Source organism: Vulpes lagopus, chromosome 14 (genome assembly GCF_018345385.1).
Source record: "Vulpes lagopus strain Blue_001 chromosome 14, ASM1834538v1, whole genome shotgun sequence".
Taxonomy (NCBI): Eukaryota; Metazoa; Chordata; class Mammalia; order Carnivora; family Canidae; genus Vulpes; species Vulpes lagopus.
The window spans coordinates 36308774-36336720 of NC_054837.1; the positions used below are offsets into that span (position 1 = coordinate 36308774).

At 55.7% G+C, this 27947-nt stretch overlaps 3 protein-coding genes across 3 annotated transcripts in view; 1 reads left to right on the forward strand and 2 right to left on the reverse strand.

Moving 5' to 3' along the window:
• Positions 1-4973: 4973 nt before the first annotated feature.
• LRCOL1 (leucine rich colipase like 1) lies at positions 4974-21997 on the reverse strand. Its single transcript, XM_041728539.1, has 6 exons — positions 21821-21997; positions 6451-6576; positions 6212-6337; positions 6007-6129; positions 5133-5194; positions 4974-5061 (listed from the first exon to the last, which is right to left on the reverse strand). Exons 1-6 carry the CDS (start codon positions 21995-21997, stop codon positions 4974-4976), a joined length of 702 nt encoding a protein of 233 aa, XP_041584473.1.
• Positions 21998-22063: 66 nt separating this feature from the next.
• P2RX2 (purinergic receptor P2X 2) lies at positions 22064-25067 on the forward strand (the record flags this gene model as incomplete). The annotated part of the gene is made up of 12 exons (XM_041728540.1): positions 22064-22203; positions 22332-22467; positions 22555-22626; positions 22709-22784; positions 22858-22954; positions 23110-23190; positions 23303-23441; positions 23806-23936; positions 24091-24181; positions 24304-24369; positions 24462-24539; positions 24684-25067. Coding segments are annotated over 12 exons (1212 nt in total), but the record flags the coding sequence as incomplete, so codon positions are not given.
• Positions 25068-26497: 1430 nt separating this feature from the next.
• Positions 26498-27947, reverse strand: part of POLE (DNA polymerase epsilon, catalytic subunit) — a 51053-nt gene continuing 49603 nt past the window's right edge. The window contains exon 49 of the mRNA XM_041729063.1: positions 26498-27927. Within this exon, the coding sequence (XP_041584997.1) occupies positions 27814-27927 (114 nt within the window). The 3' untranslated portion in view covers positions 26498-27813. The remainder of the gene's footprint in view (positions 27928-27947) is intronic.

Below are 27947 nucleotides of genomic sequence, written 5' to 3' on the forward strand. Positions count from 1 at the left end.
ACTTTCTTACACCATACACAGAAGTAAATTCAAAATGGATCAAAGATCTAAATATGAGTCAGGAATCCATCAAAATCCTAGAAGAGGACACAGGCAGTAGCTTCTCTGGCCCTGGCTGTAGCAACGTCCTTCTAGAGGCGTCTCCCGAGGCAAGGGAAACAAAAGCAAAAATGAACTATTGGGACTTCATCAAAATAAAAAGCTCTGCACAGTGAAGGAAATAGTCATCGAAATTAAAAGACAAGCAAGGAATGGGAGAAGATATTTGGAAAGCACATATCTGATAAAGGGCTAGTATCCAAAGAATAACTGATACAACTCGATACCCCAAAAAGCAAATAATCTAATTTAAAAATGGGCAGAAGACATGAACAGACATTTGCCCAAAAAAGACATGTGGATGGCGAACAGACCTGTGTCTGTTGAAGAAGATGCTCATCACCAGGGAGATACAAAGCAAAACCACAACGTCCGCTCACACCTGTCAGGAGGCCAGAATCGACAGGTGTCGGAGAGGAGGCGGAGAAAGGGGAGCCCTGGGCACTGCTGGTGGGACCGCGGGCTGGGGCAGCCACCCCGGGGAACTGTGTGGAGGTTCCTCAGAGCGTTAGCAACCGAGCTGGCCCAGAAGCCGGTAATCCCATTACTGGGCATTTACCCAAAGAACACAAAATCGATCATTGAAAGGGACACATGCGGCCCGGGGTTTGCGGCACGACCCGCAATGACCAAGATGTGGAAAAGCAGCTCGGGGGCCTGTGGACAGACGGATGGACAGAGAGGAGGTGGCGTGTGTTCACGCGGGAACATTGGCCGTCGGAAAGGGGAGATCCTGCCGTCTGCGGCAGCGTGAGTGGACCCAGCAGGCGTGGTTCTGAGTGGAGTAGGTCAAAGGAAGGGAAACACGCTTGCCTCGCTCGGGTGTGGAATTCTAGAAACAAAACGAGCAAAGGAAAGACGAGAAACAATCCGGGACACCGACCCTTCCGTGTAGAGAACTCGGTCCGCAGGGGGCGGGGGAGCGGGCACTAGGTCCGGGGTGAAGCACACAGCACCCCGGGAGCGCCGCGGGGTGTGCGCCCCAAACCAACAACACCGCGGGGAGCCACACTGCACTTGAGGCCTTGTTTCTCGGGAACAACAGCAACCACAAGGCGACGGGGATGGCAAAGACCAGCAACCTGAGCATCATCGGCCCCTGAAACCCCGCAGACCTTAGAGGGGGTAAGTGCCTTCCTGCAGGTTCGGGCTCGGATGGGGCCCACACAGGTGTCTCCTGTGTCCCGCCCCCGCCGGCCTGGCCCTGTCCCAGGCTCCTGGTCCCCTGACCTGGGAGGCTCACCCAGGCACAGCACTCACGCTGTCACTGCCCTGGGAGCAGCGCCCACCTCCCACCACCTCTGCATGCGTCAACCATGGAGCCCCCTCCCCTGAAATGCCTTCGAGGCAGCAGGGAAATGGGGCAAGTCCGTCCCCAGATGGACTCACTGTTTCTGCAGCACACGAGACCCAGGTGCCTCTCCTCGAGGACACCATGGTCACACTCTGGAGCCAGTCCTTGCAAGGCTTCGAGGTCCCTCCACTCTGCCTTCGTGGGGCGGAGATGAATTTGTGTGGATTGGCCCCTGGAAACAGGCAGATGCCCCAGGGGCGAACAGGCCCCTCCAGGCACCCACGTGTGTGGCTGGAGCATGTTCAGGAGGCACCGTCAGCCCGCCCTGGGGAGCAGGGGTGGGGGTGGGACCACACACGCAGCCTCCAGGCCGTGGGGAGCCCGCCCCCCCCAAACCTTAGATGTACCTTTCAAGTGGCCAAGCTCAGCCCCCGTCTGGACTGGCTGCCTGGTGGGTCCGGGCTTCCCAGGTATCAAGGCTCCACGTGTGTCCTTGGGGGGCTATTCCTGCAGCCACCAGGCCGTGTCCTGGCAAAGCAGCGCTCACCCCCCACCCCCATCCCCGCCACACCTTCGGGAGAATATGCAGGAGGTCGTTGGAAGGGGCATCCGACCGCCCACCCCAGGGACCCAGCTTCTCCAGCCATGCGGTGTGTTCCAGGCTGCGGGCCACGCGGCCCCCCACATCCTGTCCCCACACAGTACGCTCCCACCGGTCCCCCAGTGGCAGTGGGGCCCTGAAGCCTGCTCTGAGCCTCCTACCTTGACAGGGAGTCGTTGGGGTCAAAGCCCAGCAAGGATTCTGAGCAGTGGCTCTCATGTGCTGACTCTCGCCCACTTGCGCTGCTGCGGAAGGAAGTCCCTGCCTTCTCCCCACGTCCAGGCGCCAGTTGTGTCTCACAGAAAGACAACACAGTCGTGGGCTCAGGCCCACCTGGCCACACGGTCCCGGCTCCTCCAGCTCCAGCTGAAAGGGACGCGCACAGCCGTGTGCACAGGTGCAGGCTTGCAAAGTGGCAGAGTGTGTGGGCCATGACCCTGGAGCCTGGGGCGCCGCCACCCCACACTCTAGCGCCTGCGTCGTGGGCGCCCCTGCCCCGGGCAGCCAGCTGAGGCCCTGCGGACGTGCGGACGTGCGGGAGAGCCGCCACCACCCCACAGCCTCTGGAATAAAAGATCCCCCCAAACACTTTGTGGGGTGACAGCCTGTAGTGGTGCCGAGCCTGCCTGCAGCTGCTGCCTGAGGGGGTCCCAGGTTCCTGAGCATCGAGCCTCCCGGGGGTCTCTTGCTGGGAAGCACCCTGCGGGCCACCCCAGCCCCTCCGGGTGACCTCTGGGGGAGACACGGGCACAGCTGGCTGGCCTGGGCCTGGGGATCGGACCCCCGGGCTGCTCCTCACACTCACACTCCCCTGGGGCCCTGGATCCCCATACCTGCGTGGCTCGCGTATGCACGGTAGGGGCCCCTTCTCCTGTGCCCTGGAAGCCGGGTCCCTCTGTGCCCGGGGGCTCCATCCACACCCACACCACCCTGATTGCCTTCCAGGTGGAAGGGCCCCAACTCCGAGGCTCCTTCTAAGCTGGCGGCTTTCATGTGGCAGCAGCCTGTCTCCTCCTGGCTTGTGTCCCAATGGGTCCCCGGCTTCTCCAGCCTTCAAGGCTCCCCGGGTCTCTCGTGGGAGGATTCACCATCACCCCACCCGAGGCTGGAAACCTAGGGCAGTTGCGTCCCAATCGGCTTTTCGGGGGCGTATGTGCCACTGTGTTATTAGACTTTGAACGAGGCCAATTCCCTGTGCCCCCATAGCTTTGTCCTGTGATCCGGCCTCTTCCTACAGCTGCCCTGTCCCTGGTCTCCCAGCTGCTGCCCCTGTGCTCCTGTACCCTGCCCTCTGCCCCTTGCCTGCCCCCCTTGGGCTTAGGGGGCTCCCCAGTCCCGTGGAGCTCGGGGTCGACCTCAGAGCACTGGACCGGCCTCTGCGTGGACGGAGCCCACTCCGGGATGGTCTTCGAGGTGGCACGTGGTCCCCAGGTGGGCTACCTGTCCGTGACGGGCCAGGCCTCTGCAGCAAAGGAGGCGCCCAGGTGTCCCCTTGGCCCTGGCGGCCCAGGCAGTCCAGATGGCTCCAGCTCTGGCTTCAGGGCCCCTCTGCCCCATGTGTGGGATCGGGCTCGGATCTACCCCTGCCAAGCATCTCTGTGAGGCATCCCCGGGCCCACGCTCTGCATCGGCTGCCCTCTGAGGTCCAGGCCACCCCAGGCCTGTGGTGCCTGCCCACGGGCAATTGGCTCACCACCTGTGGGCCTCCAGCTGTGCCTTCACTGAGGTGCTGCCAGGCTACCTTGCCTGTGGGCCCTGGGCGGATGCTGGGGTCAGGGATGCTGCCCCAGGAGCCTGCTCAGGGACCCCGTGTCAGGGCCAGGCCTTCCCGCGGGCCTGAGCCGCCGGCCGTCCTCAGCTGGGCTCTGGCGGTGCCTCAGCCGGGAGGCAACTTCCATGTGACGTCTTTTCACCCACCGTGACCTCTAAACGAAGGCCTTCGTCGGGTGCAGTTGAGGACAGAGAAACCTCTTCCAAATCTTCAATTAAACGGAGCTTGTCGTTTGGATGATACATTTAGGAACCATGTTTAGCTGCTAGAAATACAGGCGTGGAGGAGTGACTCTGGGCCGTGGGGCCGGTGTAAGCACGGACCGCCAGGATCTCAGGGTCTCAGGGTCGTCATCCCCTCCACCTCTGCCCCGACAGCTGGCCAAGGAGAGGAAGGGAGGACATGGGAAGAGGGAGGGGAGGAGGGGAAGGGGAAGGAGCAGGGAGGAGGAGGAGGAGGAGAGGAACGAGATAATTATTTCTAATGGAGCCCAGACAAGGGGTCTGACGTCAGCAGGTGTGGGAGACGGAAGCCTCAGAAGACGCTTCTCCAGGCGACACACTAAGGTCCTAGGGACTGGGACCACCCAGAAGCCGCTGGTGGGGCATCAGCCAGCTGGGGCATCTGCTCCAGGAGACGCTGCATAAACTCAGGCCAAGGGGGAGGAGAAGTGCCCCAGGGAAGCAGGTGCCCCCCAGGGCGTCCTCGGCGCCAATGGCCCTTCCACCGCGTTTCGCATCCGCATCCGCCCGCACTGCTTAGGGAGCCGTTTCCGCGCGGGACAACGGCCGGACGTGCCGGACAAGAGGCTGCGTGCTCGGCGGGCTGTCACGGCGCGGCCTAAACGCTGCCGCTCGGGCTCTTCCCTTGCAGTTAGGGCTTGATCTCAGACTAGACCCACCTTCCCAGGGGTCCACGGATTGTTTTTCTTACCCTTGTTGTCTGGGGGGAAACGGAAGGGACAAAACACGCTCAGGCGGTCAGCGGCGTTTGTTGATGCGAAGTCGTTAAGCTGCGCGTTCCCGGGGCTGTGGTTTGTCCTCAGAGACACTCCCCACTGTTGGCCTCAGGAGTTCACCACTAGGAGAGGGGGCGTATGTGTCTGGTACCCACAAGCCTTCACAGCCCAGAGAGAGAGCAGCTCTGAGCCACCAGTGAAACTCAGGCATGAGACCCAGGCTGAGCTTCCCCGGGTCCATGCTGGCCCTTCAGCGCAGCTTGGTGTCACCGCCTGTGGGACATGCGGCCCGCAAGGCTCCAGCGGCTGTCCCATCCTCACCGATGCGTTCAGTTCCCCTGGGGCAGGGCAGCGGGAGGCACCCAGCACCTAACACGTTTCCGTGAGCACCTGCTGAGCCTGGTGCTACCATAGGAGCTGATACCTCACTTGGCTGGACACGGTTACGTGCTCAGATATGTGGTCCTTGGCCTGTGGGAGCACAGACCCCTTTATGACCTGAAGGAAGTTTCAGATTCCAGCATCAAACCATGTACTTAAACACCCACGTGGCACTGTCCCCGTGTGTCTGTCAGCAACCCCCTTGCCATCTCCAACCCTCCGCATTGCCATCTGCTCCTTTGTCTCCCAAACCCACCCCCATCCTCCCACTGTCTCTGACACTCCCACCTCTGTCCCCCCATCTTTATTCCCATGTTTCTACCACCATCACCCTGACTCTGACCCTCAGCCCCAATTTTCATTTGCCCATGTCCCCGCATGCCTGCTGCCGCGGTCTCCAGGGCACTATGCATGTCTTGTGCCCTAGGAGGCTGACCTCTGGGGCTGCATCACTTGACCTCCGTCCTTCGGGTTTTCTAGTTACTGTTCAGGTATCACAAAGGTCCAGAAGGAGGTAGGGTAGAAGGAGAGAGCAGCTCTGGAGAGACCCCCACTTGGGACCCCTCAACCCCACTGTTGCAAATCCTGATGCTGCCTGGTGCCTTGGGTTCACCACCCCACCACACATCCAATGGCAGGTGGCACATGTTTCCTACTGGAACCCTGGCAGACTTGCAAACCTCATCCTGCCCATGACCTGTCTGCTTTTCTGGGGCCTCACCCATACTTTCCTGCTCAAGGACATGGGGGCCAATCTCCAGACAGCAGGTGGCTGCCTCTCCTGCAGGGGGACAACCAGTGGCTTTGGGGACAGAGCCATGTTTACTCGCTGCAGGACCTCAGGCAAATCAAGGCTCCCTCCTCCGGGAAGCACCTCCACCTCACGTGTGAAGGGGACTCACCATGGGCAGGCACTGGGCCAGGAGCCCACTCCGGGGGATGCACCGGTGGCGGCTGACCTCATTCGGCATGATGCAGCACTGGCTCCTGCACTCAGTGTGGTCAGTGCAGTCGTGCCCGTTGGGCTGGGGATGCAGAGCAGGAGCCTGGCACTTGCCCCCCACTCTCGCCTTGCCCCTACCTGTCGTGGCTCATCTTTTGGCTCACCTTGCGCCAAGGTATACACTGTAGGAAGATAGTCTTGGGCTTGCAGAACGTCTTCATGCTGTCGTTGGTGGTGACACAGCAGTTGCTCTGGCACTCCGAGTGCTCAGAGCAGGTGTGGCTATTGGGCTACCAGGAAATGGAGACCTGGTTCTCTACTAGCCCCCCTGCCCCCTCCCAGGGTGGCTCTGGGCAGGAGGGCCCTCTCCCCTCCTCACCCTGGCCACCCTGCTCCAACACACCTTCTGCCAGGACAAGCACTTGAGGAAGATGGTCCTGGAAGTGCAGAAAGTCCGCGGGTTCAGGCTATTGGTGACGCAGCAGTGGCTCTGGCACTCTGAGTGACCCTCGCAGGCTTCCCCAATCCCCTGCAAGGCCGAGCACCAGGTGATATAGAGGCCCAGCTTCCCTCCAGGGCGGCTCAGTGTAAGAACACTGTCCCCTTCTCTCTGTGTTCCTTCAAGTTTCCTGGAATATTTCCCACCTGGTGGGTCAGATGGCTGGGGGAGCCCAAGGAAAGGGAGAGGAAGGGAGCTAACACGGTCTGTATCTCGTGAGCTACCTGGACAGGAGGGTAAACTGAGGTACAGAAGACGAGTGAAGGAGGAGCACGGCAGGAAGGAGACTGTGTCTCGTGGCTTTACAGGCTCAGAGAGGGCAGGTGCCTCCTGGGGTCACAGAGCCAGCCCAGAGCTGTGTCTGGGGCCCCACCCCACCCCCGGGAGGCCACCTGCTCTCAAAGCCTTTGATCAAAGTTCTCAAACTTTTGGTGTCAAAATTCCTTTGCAAACTCAAAAAGTTACTAAGGGCCCCAAAACTGTCGTTGGTGTGGGTTCTACCTACTGAATTTTCCGGCGTAGGCACTAACTCTGAGAGAAGCTTTGCATAAACTTGCTTAAAAGTAGTATCCTCGTCCACTGTTGACATAAATAGCAACTTTTAAATGACAAACAGGTATATTTTCCAAAGCAAAACAAAATGTGCTGAGCACAGAGTGGTGCCATTGCACCCTGGGTACAGCACTTCCTACCTGCTGCGGGAGGCGGGGGCCTGTAGCATGGGGAGGGGGTGCAGGGCAGAGCCCTGAACACAGTCCGTAGCAGCCAACGGAGCTCGGGGGTCTCCCTACAGGGCTGGTGGGCCCAGGGCCCCGGAGCACATGGGGCTGCTGCCTCCTCGCGTTTTCACACAGGAAAAATGTGTTTGGTTTTGAAGGTCTTCGAGCAGCTGGAGCTGGGGAAGGCGCTCAGGGCTGGGGGCGAGGCGGCTTTGCGGGGAGAAGCGGCCAGAGGAGGAAGCTCAGCCCTGCGGCCCACGCCAGCTGCCCAGGCTGACCACCGTGTGCAGCAGGGAGGGGAGGAGGGACAGCAGGACGGGCCCTCCCGAGTTGTCCACACCCCTCCCAGTACAGACCCTTGCTCTGCTCCCCCCCCACCTCCTCCCACGCCGTCTGGCCTGGATTTGGTGTTGGAGTCCTGGGCACCAGAATCAGGCGTTCTGAATGCCCAAATGCCTGGGGAAGGGGACGTGCTCCCAGGTACCCTCCTTTTCAAGAGCCCAGATGAGACTGGGTGGATGGGGGCATGCACCTGCAGGAAAGGAGCTGGGGGCCCCAGAGAGCCCGTGAGGGGGGCGCCTCCGCTGGTGCAACGCCGTGGGGTGTACACTTACCTTATGGGACGGGAACGGGATCCTGGTCCTCCAGGCCATGGATGTGGGCAGCAGGAGGAGCAGCAAGACCAGATGCCCAGCACACGCCATTGGGCTCACGGCTGGCCAGCGCCCCAGACGCCAGCCCTGTCCCCACGGCCCCCGGGTGGGCACCCACAACCTTCCCCCACCCCTGCCCAATCTTTCTCTTGCAAAATAGGTTCTTTTTTTTTTTTTTGCAAAATAAATTCTTAAAAATTAATAGATGATATTTTCTAGAGCAGTTTTAAGTTTACAGAAAATTTGTGCAAAAAGCACAGTGAGGGCAGCCCAGGTGGCGCAGCGGTTTAGCGCCGCCTTCCGCCGGGGTGTGATCCTGGAGACCCGGGATCGAGTCTCACGTCGGGCTCCCTGCATGGAGCCTGCTTCTCCCTCTGCCTGTGTCTCTCTCAATCTCTCTCTCTCTCTCTCTTTCTTTGTCTGTCATGAATAAATATTTATTTAAAATCTTAAAAAAAAAAGAAGGCACGGTGAGTTCCCATAGGGCCCGTGCCCCCTGCCTATTTCCGTCACATTAACTCGCGTGGGCGATTATCACAACCCCAAGGCCACTGCGGCCTAGGCTTGCTCCAGGTACTGGATGTTCTGTGTGTTGGACAAATGCCAGCACATTAGCACACGGAGTGTTGCACCTGTTCCTCCTGCCCACGACACCCTGGCAACCACGGATTGGGGGGCATCTTCCTTGGTCCCCAATGTCCTAGAGTTGGAACCATCCAGATGCAGCCCTTCCAGACTAGCCTGGCTTCCTGCACTCACCAGTACCCACTTAAGGTTCCTCCCTGTGTCTTCTAAGGCCTGATAGCAAATCTCTATCATTGAACGGAAAACGAATTTCCAACATCCCTTTCTCCAGGAACTGATTTCTGAGTCTCTGAGTGAAACAGGAAGCTCTGGCGTTAGCACCCAGGGCCCCTGAGAGCCTCACTGCTGAGCTCCCTGCTCAGTCCAGCTCCTGTCTCCCCCACAGGTAGGCAGTACCTGCCCTGCAATCGTGCTGTGTGAGGGCGGGGAGGGGCACCTGCAGGTTGGGGAAGTGGGCGCAGGTGACTCTCCTGTCCTGCATGTGGGTTAGGATCCCAGGTCAGCCTCAGATCAAAGCCTGAGCTGCACCCACCTGAAGGTGTTTGGCGGGTTGCCTGGTCATTCATGAAGCTGACAGTTTGGATCTCATTTTTGCCTCTCATTCTTTTATTTTTTAAAATAAAGTGATATTGGGGCACCTGGGTGGCTCAGTCAGTGAAACATCTGACCCTTGGTTTTGGCTCAGGTCGTGACCTCAGGGTTGCGAGGTCGAGCTCTGTACCTATCTCCACACTCAGCAGGGAGACTGCTTGGGGTTCTCCCTCTCCCTCAGCCCCTCCGCCTGCGTGGCACAAGGGCACGCTCTCTCTCAATTAATTGAGGTGATAGTCACGTAACAAAGTCAACCATTTGAAAGAGAACAATTCAGGGTGCCTGGGTGGCTCAGTCAGTGAAGTGTCTGCTTCAGCTCAGGTCATGACCGCAGGGAGCCCCACATCAGGCTCCCTGCTCAGTGGGGAGTCTGCTCCTCCCTTGGCCTCAGCCACTCCTTGGCTCGTGCTCTCTCACATGCACACTCTCTGTCTCAAATACATGTCTTTGTAAAATTTTTAAAAAGAGAATGAACAATTTAGTGGCATTTGCTGCTTTTCCTTTTTTTCTTTTGTAATAAATATTTTATTTATTCATGAGAGACACAGAGAGAGAGAGAGAGAGGCAGAGGGAGAAGCAGGCACCATGCAGGGAGCCCGACGTGGGACTCGATCTCAGGTCTCCAGGATCACACCCAGGGCTGAAGGTGGCTCTAAACCGCTGAGCCACCTGGGCTGCTGCCCTTTTTTTTTTTTTTTTTTAGATTCATTTATTCACTTGGAGAGAGAGAGAGCACGAGCACGGAGAGCAAGTGCAGGGAGGAGCAGGGAGAAAGAGGGAGAGCATCCCAAGCAGACTCCCTGCTGAGTGTGGAGCCCAATGCGGGCAGAGCCAGAACTGAGTTGGATGCTTCACTGGCTGAGCCCCCTGGGCACCTCCATATAGTGCATTCTTAATGTTGCACAACCACCTCCCCTATCTAGTTCCAGAGCATTCCATCATCCCGTAGTACAACCTGGAGTCCATCAGCCTTCTCCCCCCATTCTTTCCAATACCTCCAGCGGTCAGAGCCCTGGGAAGCGTTCTGACACTGATGCCTCAAAACCCCCACACGCTGTCTCCCAAAGCCCTGTGGTGCAGGACTGGGTGCCCCCCCCAACTCAACTCTGAACCTCTACCCCAGGCCTATGCTCTCCCCGCCCCCTCGTCCACATTCCAGAACCTCTCCTGGAATTTGTCTTCCTGCACCCGTGGCAGGGCTCCCTTCAGGACTGCCAGCCCCCAAGCCAAGGCCCTGGAGTCTCAAACTCAGACCTTGGTGTGCCCATCCCAGGTTCCCTCATTCACTGCGGGGACTTGAGAGGGACAGCTGAGCCTTTCTGGACCCTGTCTCCCTGTCTATGAGGTGAGAGGTGGGTTCCCACAGTCCCACTGGTGTGGTTTCCAGATGATTCCAGTGAAGCCATGCTCATTCTACCCCTTAGTTCGTTGCTGGGGTCACGTGTGCTGCAAAGCACAGTGGAATTCTGTTCGCTGAGCTTCCCAGACTGTTCAGGTCCTGAGGCCGGGATCACCCCCAACTGCAAGGCAAGTTGTCCCCTGGGCTGGCCCGTACTCAGAAACACAGAATCCCCCTAGGAGAAAGGCAGACACACGGGGGCCTACGTGCTCGGAAAGGACATAGATGGAGGAGGCCAGCCTGGGAGCAGAGCCCTGGAGAGGGCACAGGGCTGCCCGGTGACGCCTTGATGGGGGCAGGCTCCATGGATAGGAAGGTCATGAGGAGACTCTGGAGCCAGAGCCGGGCAGAGGTGCTGGGGTAGGGGAGCAAGCATCAGGGAGGGGGCCACGGTGACTCTGGTTTACCTCCCGCTCATCTCACACCCACAGGAGCACTTGCTGGTCTGAACAACCAACGACAGCATCTTCCCCGAGTGCTTACAATATGCGTCAGCACAGTATCATTTCTCCTCCACAAAAATACCCAGGAACTACCTGTTGCCAGTGTGAAATACAAATTCCCGTAAGGACAAATTCAGCAACACAAGACATCTCAGAAAGGCAAGAGGAGGTTAGCACCATTTATAGTTTTCTTAGCAAAAATAGCAAGTCACAGGATACATCACCTGTCTGCGTTTGGGGTTTTCTATAACTTTATACTTCAATTTATCTGCAATAAACTGTGGCCCACACACAACAGAAGCCCTGCTAGGGCATTTCTTCCACAAGTTTGCTAACTGGTTTCAAAGGAGATGCGGTAGCATAAACTCTGAGCCTGCTTGATCCGCAGTCGCTGAAGAATGACAGACACAGAGGAAGAGAGAAGAGAGAAGCCACTGGACCTGGCACAAACCATGGCATTAGTCTTCTACTTTTTACCTTTTAAAAGGAACTTCAAGGCCTATTTCAGTTGTGTTTGGTGATGGTGTCTAAATATTTTCCTCTCAAAAGAAGCAGCGGCAAAGAAGAGACACATCCGTGCTAGTGTGGGTCTCACCTGCTAGCAGGTTGATGTAGTTTGGGGGTTCCCCACGCACTGCCCAGCATAGTGGATGGTGACCATGAGCAAGGCCTTCTGGGTGGCCTTAGGCCCAGAGGTCATGGGGGATCCTGAGGCTGCCCACCTGTTGCTCCCACCAGCATTTCCCAGGCTCCCAGGCCCCTGAGGTCGGGCTCTCGTTCACACCATTCAGAAATAGCTCTTATATGAGGCCACCAGGTATCTCCATAGTGCACCCCGAGGCCCGCCTTTTGGTTCCAGAAGACTGAACATACAGACGATGGCCAGACCGTCCATGAAAGTGGAACTCTGAGCACCAGGCTACAGAAGCCAACCCGGGTTGGCTGGCCATGGTCTCTCAGCTGGCCCTGGATGACCGGCACTGGGCCAGTGGCTATGGCCTCCCCACCCCAGGACCAACCTGAGAAGCCCAATAAGTGCCCTAACCAGTCCTGTGGTACATCTACACCAGTCCTCCGGGGCCTCACTTATCCTACCACCAGTAGGGTAAGTTAACCAGACATTCATGCCTCCCTGTCCTGGAGGCGGGCCATGCAGATCAGGGTAGGGCCAGGGCATTCCCCTCCTGGGGTGCAGACGCATCAGTCCCTGTGTTGAGCTACCTGCTGGGCGGCACCCCATTCTGCTGATGGGTAAGCCCCACGAGCCAGGGGCTGGAGGGACAGTGGGAACAGCACAGGAACCCCTCTGCCCCCTCGCTGTAGGTCAGAGCTCCCAGATGCCCCTCAGCGCATGTTCTGGAGAAATAACACCAGACGATGGAGTCGGAGAAATGGTTTTGAAGATAAATGGTCAAATCCATAGCCATTGTATGAATTTTGAAAGTCCTATTTCCATATCATATCAAACCTAATGAATGTAAGTATTATAACTATATAAAAGCTAAATCTGAATCACAACTTGAACATTTTAAAGTTTCAAACTGGGGCAGCCCGGGTGGCTCAGCGGTTTAGCGCCGCCTGCAGCCCAGGGTGTGATCCTGGAGACCCGGGATCAAGTCCCGCATCCGGCTCCCTGCATGGAGCCTGCTTCTCCCTCTGCCTATGTCTCTGCCTCTCTCTCTCTCTCTGTGTGTCTCTCATGAATAAATAAAAAAAATCTTTAAAAAAATAAAGTTTCAAACTGGGACACGTGGGTGACTCAGCGGTTGAGCACCAGGGCATGATCCTGGAGTCCCGGGATCGAGTCCCACACCGGGCTCCCTGCATGGAGCCTGCTTCTCCCTCTGCCTGTGTCTCTGCCTCTCTCTCTTTGTCTCTCATGAATGGATGAATAAAATCTTTAAAAAATAAAAAAAGAGACTTTACGGTCTCAGACCTTTTCATGGGTTCTTGAAAAGTTCATAGACCAGTTTATAAAATGGGCCTGATGTGCCTGATCCGTCCCACAGTTCACATCCCACAGGAACACACTGTCCACAGCCAAGAGTGGGGAACAGTCTGCGTGTCCAGGATGAAGGATGAACAAAACGGGGTCCAACCCTAGAATGGACTATGGTTCAGCCTCAGAAGGAAGGAACGTCTGACACCTGCCGGACCCAGACGAGCCCCGAGGACATGATGCTGAGGGAGGGAGCTGGTCATCAGCAGACGCCACGTGACTCCACTGACCTGGGGGCCCCAGAGCCACGGGCAGACTCACAGACACGGGGTAGATGGTGGACGCCAGGGTCTGGGTGGGGTCAGGGTTTAGTGGGGACAGAGCATCCATCTGGAAAGATGAGAGAGTCCTGGAGGTGGACGGTGTTGGCAGCTGACAGCGGTGTGGATGCGCCTAACGCCCCTGAACTGCACACAATGCAGTGGCTGCAACGGCCAAGTGCCTATGTGTGTCTCAACACAGTGAATCACAGGCCACAGCCCCGGGGCCATGGTTGTTCCGAACTCAAAGAATGGGCGCTCACGGCCCCCACTTATTTTGCTTTTTTTAAGATTTTATTTATTTGAGAGAGAAAGAGAGTGAGCTCGAGCAGCAGGGGGCAGGTAGAAGGAGAAGCAAACTCCCCACTGAGCACGGAGGCTGACATGGGGCTTGATCCCAGGACCCTGAGATGGAAGGTAGGCGCTTCACTGAGCCACCCAGGCACCCCCATATAAGAGTATTTTAAGATGGGGGATCCCTGGGTGGCGCAGCCGTTTGGCGCCTGCCTTTGGCCCAGGGCGCGATCCTGGAGACCCGGGATCGAATCCCACGTCGGGCTCCCGGTGCATGGAGCCTGCTTCTCCCTCTGCCTGTGTCTCTGCCTCTCTCTCTCTCTCTCTGTGACTATCATAAATAAATAAAAAGAAAAAAAAGAGTATTTTAAAATAAGGGGAGTCAAATGAATAAATAAAATTTTTTTTAAAAATTAAGATTTAAAAAAAAAATAAAAAAATAAAAAAAAATTAAGATTTTATTTATTTATTCATGAGAGACACATACACAGAGAGAGAGAGAGAGGCAGAGACACAGGCAGAGGGAGACGCAGACTCCACGCAGGAAGCCCGATGTGGGACTTGATCCTGGGACTCTGGGATCATGCCCTGAGCCAAAGGCAGATGCCCAACTGCTGAGCCACCCAGGCATCCCCTCCATAAATAAAATCTTTAAAAGAATATATTCTTCTATGAATGGAGTCTCATTTCTTGGATATTTGTTAATCAATCTCTCAGACCAGACATCTTTCCTTCCAAACCTCAATATCAGGTATGATTCCACAGTATTTTGATCTGGCAAATAAAATCTTGATGCCAAACCTTGCCAAAGATTACAGATCCCAATAAATTACTCCCTGAATCATGACTACTATATTTTGAGCACAAACCCCTCCCGCTGGGGCCTTACCCACCCTGCCTCTTTCACTGCCTGAGAAGAGGTGGCATGGCCTTGACCAGGGCACTGGCCCCAGGCAGGCAGCCTTGGCACACTTACACACAGAGAAGCAGGCCACACCGGTGAATGTGTGAGAGTGGACGGTTCTTGCAGGAAATCTCTCCCTTGCACTTGATAATTGCTCAAGTAGTTGGTGGTCCTACCTTTTTTTTTTTTTTTTAGATTTTATTTATTTATTCATGAGAGACAGAGAAAGAGAGACAGAGACACAGGCAGAGGGAGAAGCAGGCTCCATGCAGGGAGCCTGACGCGGGACTTGAACCTGGGACTCCAGGATCACGACCTGAGCTGAAGGCGGCACTAAACCACCAAGTCACCCAGGCTGCCCCCCTCCTTTTATTTTAAAGGATTTTTATTTATTCATTCATGAGACACACAGAGAGAGAGGCAGAGACACAGGCAGAGGGAGAAGCAGGCTCCCCATAGGGAGCCCAACATGGGACTCGATCCCGGGACTCCAGGATCACGCCCTGAGCCTAAGGCAGATGCTCAACCACTGAGCCACCCAGGCGTCCCTGGTCCTACCTTTTTATCTTGGGCCCCAAGATAAAAGGCTGCTCCTCTGTGACCAGCCAAGCTGTAATTCCAGAAGAGACTCTAACCCCCAAGGGAGAACCAGGAGGCCCAAGGCCAAGGGAGCCCAGGGCATAGTGCCGTGGCATCACTGGAACATGTCCCACCGTCCCGTCCTGTCTCCACCCTGTCCCCACCTTCCACCCCACGAGAGTCGTCCACCATTCTCAGGAGGGACCGAATGTAAGCAGGCATGTCCCCTGCACACAGGGGCCGGGGAAGCTGACCACAGCCAAGGCAGCAACTGGCTGGACAGCCAGCACCGGGTCAGTGACCCCAGATCCCCCCACTTCCCCCTTTCCAAGTCAGGACCAGCCAAATATGCGCCCTAGCCAGTCAGGTGGGCTGCCCTCTTCTCCCCTCTGGGCACAGCATCCCCACCTGTGGGTTCCCCGGTCCCACCTGGGGGCTGGCTCCCAAGCTCTGGATCAATGGCCTGTTTGCCTCAGGGGGTGGCCTTCGCTCGTGTCTGCAGACACCATTCACCCGTCGGTACGTGCACCAGCGTATTCCTTATTAACCAGGTGCTAGGCTCTGAGAGGAAAGGATTGTGCGTCCCCTGCCAGCTGGGCGTGCTTGGTCCAGTTGGGGACATGGTTGTGTCAACAGACAGCTGATGCAGAATGAGGCACAAATCTGGAGGGCCATCTGTCGGTATTGTTTCTCAGGCCCTGTAGGCTGGCTGCACGCAGGGGTGGTTCTTTCTCGGGTCCAAGTCCCCACTGGGTCCAAGTGGCTCTGCACCCCAGCCCGGAGCCCGGCAGCTGGGTGTGGAGGGAGCCCAGATGCCTGGGCTGCACACAGGCGCACTGGTGGAGACACAGGAGTCCCCTGGTCCAGGAGTCCAGGGGCCCAGGGGGTCCTGGGGTCCAAACGTCCAGGGGCCCAGGGGGCTGAGGAAGTCCAGGGGTCCTGGGATCCAGAGGGTGCAGGGGTCCTGGGGGACCTGGGGTTCTGGGGTCCAGGGGGCCAGGGAGTTCAGGAGTCCTGGAGTCCAGAGGGTCCAGAGGTCCAGGGGGGTCCTGGGGTCCAGAAGGTCCAGGGTCTGGGGGTCCTGGGGTCTAGGGGGCCCAGGGGGTCCAGAGGGTCCTGGGGTCCAGCGGGTCCAGGGGTCCAGGGGTCGAGGGACCCAGAGGATCCTGGGGTCCAGAGGTCCAGAGGGCCCAGGGAGACCAGGGGGTCCTGGGGGGCCCCAGGGAATCCAGGGGGTCCGGGGTTCAGGCAGTCCTGGTGTCCTGGTGTCCAGGGGGTCCAGGAGCAGGGGCCGGGCACTGGGGATGGGTATGCAGCTGCTGTTCTGGGCAGGGAATGCTCTAAAGTCAGATTTTGATGTTTGCACAACCCTGGGAAGATACTAGAAACAATGAATTCCACTCCAAATGGAAAAAAAATAAGGCATGTGAATCTGATATCAATAAAGGAAATCTATTTTTACTTTTTATTTTGAACTTTTACTTATAACTTGGTTGTTTTATATTGTTATTTATAGATATTTTTATTCGATTCTTGCCATAGTGTAATATTTCCTGTTAACCAAAGGTTTTAGAATTCAATTGAATAACTTAATTTTTTCATTTGTAAACTTCTCCACTTGAAAAACTATTGAGACTCAGTCCTCCTAAGACTAATTTCTTTTTTTTTAATTTTTAAAAAATTTTTTAAAAGATTTTATTTATTTATTCACGAGAGACACACAAAGAGAGAGAGGCAGAGACACAGGCAGAGGGAGAAGCAGGCTCCATGCAGGGAGCCCGACGCGGGACTCGATCCCGGGACTCCAGGATCACGCCCTGGGCCAAAGGCAGATGCTCAACCGCTGAGCCACCCCGGGATCCCAAGACTAATTTCTTTAACTTATTTTAAAGTATTATATGGGGCGCCTGGGTGGCTCAGTCCGTTAAGCATCTGCCTTCAGCTCAGGTGAAGTCCGAGCTGGGCTCCCCGTTCAGTGGGGATGTGCTTCTTCCTCTGCCTCTGCTGCTCCCCCTGCTTGTGCTCTCTCCCTCTCAAATAAATAAATAAAATATCTTAAAAGTATTATGCAAATTATGAGTTTTAATGGACACTGGCTGTTCTTACAAATTCCTTGACTAAAGTCCACATTGGCTTTCTCCCAGCCTGGGGAGTTAGCATTAACTGTTTTCATTTTATTGCTTTCTTTGATTAAACGGGCGGGTTTTCTGGTCTCCCCCCCACACACACACACACTTTTATTTTCTTAAGTAAGCTCTTTGCCCAGTGTGGGACTTGAACCCACAAGGATCAAGAGTCACGCGCTCTACCAACTGAACCAGCCAGCCGCTCCCATTTGATTTCTTAATTTTCTTTCCAGCAGACTTCTGGATAGTCAGAAATTCACTGTAAGTGCTTCGCGCCCCCGAGCCAGTCGAACATCGACTCCACACTGAACGTGAGACGCTGCTTGTACGCTAGTAACTGGAGCCTTCCCCGGGGCCCTTCCCTCTCCTTGCAGGACGTCATTCCTAATGACACAGGGCAGGAAACCCATCTCAAGAACAGAAATCAGTAAATTCTGGGACAAACGCGAGGTTACCTAGCATACCTTTTCTCTGAGAAAAGATGAGGAAGATGCGCCGAGTGTATGCAGAAGACAAAAATGCCTGTGCACGCTGCCAGGGCGGGGCCTCGCTGACAGGGAGCCAGGTGAGCCACGGAGTGCACACTCTTTGAGTCCACCTGTCTTCATCCCTGGAATTTAAACATCTAACCCAGACTGTCTGGGCCCTTTCCTAAAGTCATCCTCCCTGGGACCCAACAAGCCATACCCACCTGCAGATTCAAGTCTTTGCTCAAATCAGGAAATTTGCTTCAATTATTCATCACTTCTTGTCTTCTCTTTCTCAAACCCTGTGTCCCAGGCTCCCGACTGCCCTGCGCACCCCAACCGTCCTCTCGCTCTGGCACCCACCTCTGTGCTCGGAGTCAGCGATGTTCCCTCCACTTGGCCTCCCGGAAGAGCTGTTCTCCTTCACCTGACATACCTGAATCTCGACTGGATCCCGAAGACTTTATAAAAGCCTCTATTGGTCAGGTCAGTGTGCCAGATGCTGAGTGAGGATGTGTGCCCCTCCTGGCTGTTGGCATCAGGCTGGTCACTGCACCAGATACACAGTGACCAGCCCCTGGCCAGCGGGAAAGCCATGTACCCTGTGCTCCTAAGGGGCACATACTCACCAGGCACCCCCTTCTAAGGCATAGAGACCCTCTCTGCCAACACCAACATCTGCAGGTCTGGGGGCAGGGTCTCTGTCATCCCCAGGCCATAGGCAACAGGGAGCAGTGGCCCATCCCACCACGCACCCAGGCAGCACCATGACCCTGTAGTCTGTACTTGCTGCCCCCTTTACCCAGCCCCTGGCACCACTAATGTGCTTTCCTCTCTATGGATTTGCCTATTTTGGATGTTTTATATAAGTGGACTCATACAACAGGTGGCCTTCGGGGACTAGCTTTTTTCACTAGCATGATGTTTTCTAGGTTCACCTATGTTGTAACATATGGAACATATAAGGTACTTTATTCTATTTATCGCAGAGTTCTATTTCATTGCATGGATATACCATGTATTATTTATTCATCCATCAGTTGATAGACATTCAGGCTGTTTCCAATCTTCGTCATTATGTGTAATGCTATGAACACTTATGTACAAGTTTCTGCATGAAAACATGTTTTCATTTCATTTCATTTCCACCTAAAGGTAGAATTGTGGATCCTGTGATAACTCTAGGTTCAAATCTTTTGATATACTGCCACACAGCTTTCCACAGTGGCTGCAGCATATCTACATTCCCATCAGATGTAAGAAGAATGTGATTTTCCCACATCCTTTCCAACAATGTTGGATGTCTTTCCCAGTGGTATGTAGTGATATCTTCCTCCTGATGATGTCGAGAGTTTTTTCATGTACTTATGGGCCATTTGTGTATCTTCTTTGGAAAAATTTCTATTCAGATACTTTGCCCTTTTTTTTTTTAACTTTGCCCATTTTTTAATCCATTATTCGTCATCATTATAAGAGGGTTGTTTTTTTAAGATACAAATCCTTATCATATATGTGATTTGCAAATATTTTCTCCCATTCTGTGGGTGTTTTCACTTTCTCAATGGCATCCTTCGAAGCACGGTTGTTAATTTTGGTGAAGTCCAGTTTATCTATTTTTTTGTTTATATCTTTGTTGTAATTTACAAGAATCCATTGCCAAATCTTTTTTTTTTAAAGATTTTATTTATTTATTCATGAGAGACACACAGAGAGAGGCAGAGACATAGGCAGAGGCAGAAGCAGGTTCTTTGGGGAGCCCAATGCAGAACTCAATCCTGGGACTCCGGCATCATGCTCTAAGCCAAAGGCAGACACTCAACCACTGAGCCATTCAGGCGTCCCAACAAATATATATATTTTTAATTTTACTTATCTATTCATGAGAGAGAGAGAGAGAGAGGCAGAGACACAGAGGGAAAAGCAGGCTCCATTCAGGGAGCTCAATGCAGGACTCCATCCCGGGACCCCAGGATCATGCCCCAGCCCAAAGGCAGGTGCCAAACTGTTGAGCTACCCAGGCATCCCCCAACCAAATCTTTTTTTTTATTTTTAAAAAGATTTTATTTATTTATTCATGAGAGATACAGAGAGAAGCAGAGACATAGGCAGAGGGAGAAGCAGGCTTCTTGCAGGGAGCCTGATACAGGACTAGATCTCAGGACCCCAGGATCACGAGATCACGAGAGAGATCTCTCTCTCTCTCTGTGTGTGTGACTATCGTAAATAAATACAAATTAAGGGTTCAGTACAATCCCTATCAAAGTTACAGGTGCAGAAATGGATACACTGATCCTAAAATTCATATGGAAATGCAAGGGACCTGGAGTTGCCAAAATAATCTTGAAAAAGAAAAAGAAGTGGAAGACTTATACTTTCCAAGTTCAAACCTTACTACAAAGCTATAGTAATCAAGACAAGTTACTGTAGGATCTAGCAATTCCACTCTCATTGACATAAAGGTAGAAATGCAGATCTATGGAATTGAACTGAGAGCCAAGAAGTGAAATATAAATATGTAAAATAGAATAAAACAAATTGATTTTTAACAAGTACCAAAATAATTTAATGGGGAAAGAGTAGTCTTTCAACAAATAGTCCTAGGAATTTGGGTTTCTACATGCAAAAGAATGAACTTAGACCCCCTACCTCATACCATATACAGAAACTAACTCAAAATGCATCAAGGACCTAAATGTAAGAACTAAAAGCATAAAACTCTTAGAAGAAAACATGGGAGTAAACATTTGTGGCCTTAGATTTGAAAATGGAGGGCACCTTGGTGGTTCAGTGGTTGAGTGCCTGCCTTTGGCTCAGGTCGTGATCCAAGCAGCTGAGCCACTCTATGTTCCAGTCGGCAGTGTATCAGGGCTCCAGTACTTGCACATCCTTGTCAACACTTGTTAGTTTCTGCTCATTTAGTCATTGCCATTCTAGTGGGGGAAATGGTATGTGCTTGGATAAATTTCTACTTAATCTTTTGCCAATTTTAAAATTAGATTTGCCTTTTTGTTGTTGGTTTGTAACAATTCTCTATATATTCTGGACATGAGGCCCTTGTCAAATACATGATTTGCAAGTGTTTTCTCCCATTGTGGGCCATTTTTCACTGTCTTGGTCATGTTCTTTGAGACACAAAAGTCTTTAATTTCAACAAGATCAGTTTGTCTATTTTTTTCTTTTGTTGCTTGCATCTCTGGTGTCATTTCTAAGAATCTATTATCGATTACTAAATCCAAATTTATTGGGATTGCTGGGTGGCGCAGCGGTTTGGCGCCTGCCTTTAGCCCAGGGCGCGATCCTGGAGACCCGGGATCAAATCCCGCATCGGGCTCCCGGTGCATGGAGCCTGCTTCTCCCTCTGCCTGTGTCTCTGCCTCTCTCTCTCTCTCTCTGTGTGTGTGTGTGTGTGACTATCATAAAAAAAAAAAAAAAGATAAGTTGTGAAATAACCACTCACTGGAATCATTGTTCCACAAAAAGGAATGAAGTATTGATACATGCTACAACCTGGATGGACCTTGGAAACATTATGCCCAGTGATAGAACAGCAGGCACAAAATGAAAAACAGCATATGATTCCATTATATGAAATACACAAAAGAGATAAATCCGCAGAAAGGAGATTGGTGGTTGCCAATGCATGGGAGGAGGGGGAAACGGGGAGTTTATTTGCGAACCATGTAAGTATCTTAGAAGCAGATAACGATGGTCGCACAACAGTGTTTAGTTGTTCATTAAACAATTGTTCGTTAAGACAGTTAATTAGAGGCTGAGTAAATTTCACCTAAATAAAGTAAGAAATTTGTCATTCTGTGAAATACTATGATGTCTGGGATTTGCTCCAAAATAATGAAATGGGGTGAAGATATAACAAGGATCAATAAAAAAAACCACAACTTTGGTCGCAAAGAAACCAACTGGATTGGAAGTGGCTGAAGGCAGAGCCGGGAGCCGCAGCCAACTGGGTAGACGCGAGGGTCGGACGCTCGGCGGAGCAGGGGCTCGAACCCAGTGGCTCTGAGCCTGCCCAGGGCTGCGGGCTGCGCCGGGGCGCGAGGGCGGGCGGGAACCAGAACGGCCTTGGGACCCCGCAGACCCTGGGCCAACACGACGTCCTCGCGTGTGGACGCCCTAAGCCGGGGGAGGGGAGTGCCCCGGGCTGCCCCTGGGGCGCGCCGCCGGGACGTCCCCGCACCCCAGGAGGCCCTCGTGCGCCCTCGTGCGCCCCCCCGCCCGCCCCGCGCTCCGGGCCTACCTGGCCGGCACCTGCCAGGTACACCCCGCGCGCGCCAAGCCCTGCGCGGACCCGGCCGGGGGGCGGGGCGGGGCGCGCCAGGCCACGCCCCGGGGCGGTGCCGTGGGGCTCCCCTGCCCGCGCCCCGAGCCCGCAGGGTGCGCGCCGCCTCCCGCCCCGGGCGGAGTCCCGGGCCATGGCGGCCGCGGAGCCCAAGCCCCCGGCGGGAGCGGGAGCGGGAGCGGGGAGCGGGGGCGGGGGCGGGGGGCGGCCCGGCGCCTGGCCGGGGGCTGCTGGGCCGCTCTCTGGGACTACGAGACGCCCAAGGTGATCGTGGTGAAGAACCGGCGCCTGGGCGTCGTGTACCGCGCGGTGCAGCTGCTCATCCTGCTCTACTTCGTGTGGTGCGTGGGGCCGGGCGGGGGCCGGGCGGGGGCCGGGCGGGGGCCGGGCGGGGGCCGGGGCCGGGAGCAGCGGCGACGGCGGGGCAGGGTCCCGGGTCGCCCCCAGAGCGGCCCTGCCCGCCCCGCAGGTACGTGTTCATCGTGCAGAAGAGCTACCAGGACAGCGAGACGGGCCCCGAGAGCTCCGTCATCACCAAGGTCAAGGGCATCACCTACTCCGAGCACAAAGTGTGGGACGTGGAGGAGTACGTGAAGCCCCCCGAGGTGCGCTCGCGGCCCGCGGCCCCGGGAAGGGGCGAGGGGTGACTGCGCCGCCCACCTTGGCCGACCGTCCCCTCTTTCTGAGCCCAGGGAGGCAGCGTGTTCAGCATCATCACCAGGATTGAGGTCACGGCCTCCCAGACCCTCGGCAACTGCCCGGAGGTGAGGCCGGGAGGGCCACGCGGGCTGGGGGGCGGGGACCCTGCCCAGGTGTGGGGCTTCTGACGAGCGGGCTCCTCCCCAGAGTGTGAGGGTCAGCGACGCCACCTGTGACTCCGACGAGGACTGTGTGCGGGGGCAGCTGGACATGCTGGGAAACGGTTGGTGCAGGCCGGGCGGGGTGGGGCGGGGCAGGGCCTCACCCCTCAGCCCCTGAGCCCAGTCTGCCCACAGGCCTTCGGACCGGGCGCTGTGTACCCTACTACCAAGGCTCAGCCAAGACCTGCGAAGTGTCTGGCTGGTGCCCAGTGGAAGATGGGGCCTCTGTCAGGTGTGCACGCCCAGTGCCCCCACCTCCCTGGGACCCAGCGGACACCCCAGCACGACTATTTTGCCCCTTTCTCACCTCAGTGACCAGAGCTGGGATGTGCTGGGGAGGGGGGCTGGGGCGGGAACCCGAAACACACCCAGTCTGTGCCTCCTCAGCCAGTTTCTCGGCAAGATGGCCCCAAATTTCACCATCCTCATCAAGAACAGCATCCACTACCCTAAATTCCAGTTCTCCAAGTAAGAGCCACTGGGGTATGGTGACAACGGGCTAGGGATGGGAGCTCCCTCCTGGGAATGTGGGGTGTGTGGGCAGAGCTTCTGCTCCTCCCCCACCCGATGTTGTCCTCAGGGGCAACATAGAGCACCGCAAGGACGGCTACCTGAGACACTGCACGTTCGATGAGGTCTCTGACCTCTACTGTCCCATCTTCAAGCTGGGCTTCATCGTGGAGCAAGCAGGGGAGAACTTCACGGAGCTGGCACATACGGTGAGGGGGCAGCAGAGGGGAGTGGGCGAACCAGCCCTCCGACCAGGTGCTGGCTCCCACTTGTAGACCAAGGGTCTGCCAACCTTGGCGCTGTCCAGGCAGAGGAGAGAAACATGATCGGCCAACCCGATCGTGCAGGGTGTGCAGGGCTCCTGCTGAATTATTGACTCCTGGTCACACAGCTGGCCACTGGTGTCCCCTCATGCTTCAGAAGCAGAGGACACTCCCCCAGCACTCCTGGCTCAGCCCTGAGTTGCCCCAGGTACCCAGAGATGAGCACCCCATCTGAGTAGTCTCAGGGCAGGACCCCCTGGCTCTTGAGGGTCCTTCCCTAACACCCGTCTCTGTGCCCACTTCTTGGCAGGGTGGCGTCATTGGAGTCGTCATCAACTGGGACTGTGACCTGGACCTGCCGGCGTCAAAATGCAACCCCAAATACTCCTTCCGAAGGCTCGACCCCAAGCACGTCCCAGCCTCGTCTGGCTACAACTTCAGGTAACAGCCTTGGGAGGGCAGGGTCCTCGCTGGCCCTGCTGCAGTAGCTCCAACACAACCGGGCCAGGGGCTGGTGGGGTCTTGCAGCTTCTCATCTCAGGTGAGAATCTCAGTGGGCGCCCACCACATGCTCCTCAGGGTCGTTCTTTTCCAGGTTTGCCAAATATTACAAGACAAACGGCAGCACAACCCGCACACTCATCAAGGCCTATGGGATCCGCATTGATGTCATTGTGCATGGACAGGTAAAGCAGCCTGGGTTCCAGCAGGCCCAGAACTGAGCTGGCTCGTCCCATCTCCCTCATTCTCCCTTGAGTCCCCTGTGCCCCTGACCCCACAACCATCTAAGGCAGCTTCCCCTCCCAAGGCAGGGAAGTTCAGCCTGATTCCCACCATCATTAATCTGGCCACAGCACTGACTTCCATTGGAGTGGTAAGGAAATACATGCTGGGCCTGGGGGTCTTGGTGGGGGGCTGGGAGGAGGGTGTTGCCCTGGCCTTCACACGTGGGTCTTGCTGGCCCAGGGCTCCTTCCTGTGTGACTGGATCTTGCTGACGTTCATGAACAAAAACAAGGTGTACAGCCATAAGAAATTCGACAAGGTCTGCGCACCCAGACACTCCCCTGGTAGCTGGCCAGTGACTCTGGCTCTGGTTTTGGGCCAGGCCCCTCCCCCAGTCCCTCCCTGCCCTGCAGACCCCAGCCAGGCCTGCCAAGCTCTGGCTGTCCCGCCCCCACCCAAGCAGATGGTGGATACTCCCGAGCAGACCACTGGACCACAGCTGTGCGCCTCCGAGCCTCCCCGGCAGGACTCCACACTCGCAGATCCCCGAGGTCTGGCCCAGCTCTGAGCCCACCACACACTCTCAATCCTGCTGCTTGAGCAAGGCCCCACCTGGGGGGTCCCTGGTGTCTGCACTTCCCTGGTAGCCCATGGAGACCAGGAACCCAAGATCCCCGTGCAACCGGGTGATGCGCGGACAGAAATGGGTGGCACCCAGACCCTGGCCGTGTCCCTAGGCCTGGAGGGAGGGGCAGATCCCTGCCTCATTCTCCCCTGACTTCCTCACAGGCCTCTTACCCCTCCCCACCCGGGCCCTTTGCTTGCTTCATGGCCAAGAAATCACACATCCAGAATCCAATAAACCTGTGACCAGAAGCTCTGGCCTCATTTTTCAGTAAAAGCATCTTGAGGCCCTGAATACAAACATGTAGTAGAGGATCCTTGCAGTGGGGGGCAGTGGACGCCTCTGGCCCTGTCTCCCCAGCCCGGCGCACAGGCATGTTTACCCCCACGTCCAGCCAGGTCATGGTAAGGTCAGCAGCAGGGCCAAGGGGCTGGGCTCAGACAGTGCATGAGGAACTCAGACTGGTCCAGCGCCTACGGTACAGTTGGCTTAGCAGCCTCCTGGGGGCAGGAGTTATCACCCCAGACCCAAAACATGGGAAAGGATGGGGACTCTGGAGGAGGGAGGCCAGGGAGATGAGGAGAGTCGTGCTAAGGCAAACACTGGCTCTTGCTTCAAATACCGGTACAAGCTTCCCAGGCCCCACTTAAAGCAGGGCCTGGGCAGGGCAGGAATTTAGTGCTGGTCAGGGGGACGGAGAAGGTGGGCCAGGTTGAAGAGGCATACATGTTGGCGCCAGCTGGCCACACCACACCCTCAGAGACCACAGCAGTCGTTACACTCAGCAACCCTGCTTGGTGCCTGCCTGGTCAAGCCCCCACTTGAGGGGCTGCCAGAACTTGGACGGCGGTTTCCTAGCAACAGGGATGGCAAGTACACAGTTCTGAGGCAGCATGGGTCATGCTTTGCGCACATCACCTCAGCTGGGATCCTGTCACTTCCAAGGTCCAGTGAAGGCTCAGACCCTGCCCAGCCTGAGTCCCCAAGTTCAAGCGGCACTAGCAAGTGGCCAGAGCTAGCCCTTCCACCTGCCCACACCCAACCCGGCCAGCAATAACACATCTGAGAAGCCTCCGCCTGGCATCCTGTAGAGACCCTCCCATCCTTGAGGTGATAACTCCACGGTCACCCAAAGCCTGCAACATCCTAGGTGTCTGGCTTGCTGACATCCAGCTCTAGCTTTGGAGAAACTGGCTTTTCCAGTCAGGGCTGGACTGTGATTCAAGGACTGTGGCCAGGGTTCAGGTTTCCCATTCCCAAGCATGAGAGTATCCTGGGGCCCACAGCTACCCCACCCCAAATGCCCGAGCCCCGCTGCAGGGACACACGGTGCAGTGTCCAGGTCCCCAGCCCCACCCCCACCCCCTGGGACTTCCCTGGCTTTGCTTCCAGGAAGCCTAGTTAGTGCCCCTCCCCCACCATCTAGCCCTAATTTGATTTGATCTCCATCTGGGGGCTGATGCAGCCTCTGTCCACCTTCCAGCCAGTGTCAAGTTTCTCATGGCCACGGGGCCTAGACACACCCATGCACAGGACCCAGGGGCCAATGCACCCAGCTGGACAGATGGTAGCTACTCTTCCTTCTATCCTTGTAGAGACAGACACCTTGCACACACACACGTAAAATTTTAAGAAACGTAAAATTCAAAGAGTAAAATGAGAGTTCCAAGTGTAATGTAATACTCAGGCAACAAGGGTGAATTTTTGGTGGATGCAGCGCCAACAGCAGCCTGGGGCTCACCCAGGGCTTCCCTGGGGGCTGCCCATTTGGGGTCTGAGCAAAGGACTCACTTAGCCTGCTTGTTGCCTTGCCAACTCTGCTGTTCCTTTTCTGCTTCCAGTCTCATCTAGTTAAAAACGAAGCGTGGAGTTGGTCTTCTGGGGTTGAGGAAACAACAGCGGAAGCAGATGCTCAGCAGTCTTCTTGGGGTCACTGAAGGGCAGACCCTCCCTCCCCCAGGCCTGGGGCTCCTCCCCTTGCCCAGCCCCACCCACGGGGAGAGCACAGCATCAGGTCCCAGATCTATGGACCACTTGGCCTCTGGAGGCCGGGCTGGCCTCACCAGGGAAAGAGGGCTTGGACCAATCCCTAAGGCTGAGAAGCCAGAATGGAACTGCTCAACCCCCACAAAATTGCTGCTGTTGTGTTTCTCCTGTCTCTCCCCAGACACAGATCCCTCAGAGCTGAAGGAAAAAACTTGAAGTCTTCATGGAAAGAAATGTTTTCCTTAAACCCAGGTGCTAACACTTGATGACATTCAAGTCTGCAATAGATGGTGTGCACCTGCCTCCCCCACTGGGCCCTCTGGCTCCCTGCTAGTCTGGGAGCAGCGCATGGACCTGGAGGGCACTTGTCACAGCATAGATGCATCAGAGGGTAGGGGTGCTGCAGACAAGGGGACTGCTCCAGTAGACCCTACTCTGTCCAGGAAGTTTCCAGACAAGAAGCCCAAGTCTCGGGAACTCATCGTGCGAAAAACATACAGGTCCCCACAGGTTTCGGTTCTGGAGTACCTGGAAATGGCCCAAATCCTGCTGACGTCAAGCCCCAGGACATGTTCTCCGAGGTAACAAGTGATCAGAAAACATGGGCCAGGGGCCACAGACTCTCTAGGCATCACTAGACCCACCTACCCTCAAGGACTCCGCACAGACAAGACAACCGCCCCCCAACCCCGCCCCGCTGAAACAGCAGTGGAGAGGGTAGGGGGGCAGGGCTGCAGGGAGGACTGTTTATTCAGCAAGACAGTGGTGGGGCCCCTCCCTGACATGGGTGGCCTGACCACAGCTGGAGGCCCAGGGAACCCAGAGATGGAGCCGCTTCCTGCACTAGTTAGGTCAGGCCTCTCTGGAGCCATGTGACCTGCTCCCCGAAGCTCCCCGGGGCTTATTTTCCTTGGTGCTCCATCCCAGACAAGGTGACAAGTTTGGGAAGTCAGGGCAGAGAATGGCAATGCTGCTCATGGTGCTAGTGGCCCAGCTGAGGGTTCTTCTGCAGCAGCCACTCCAGGGTCTCTGTGAGGTAGGACATGCCATAGTGCTGGGCAATGTTCTGGAAGATTCCAATCTGCTCCATGAAGACCTGCAGAAATGACCCATCAC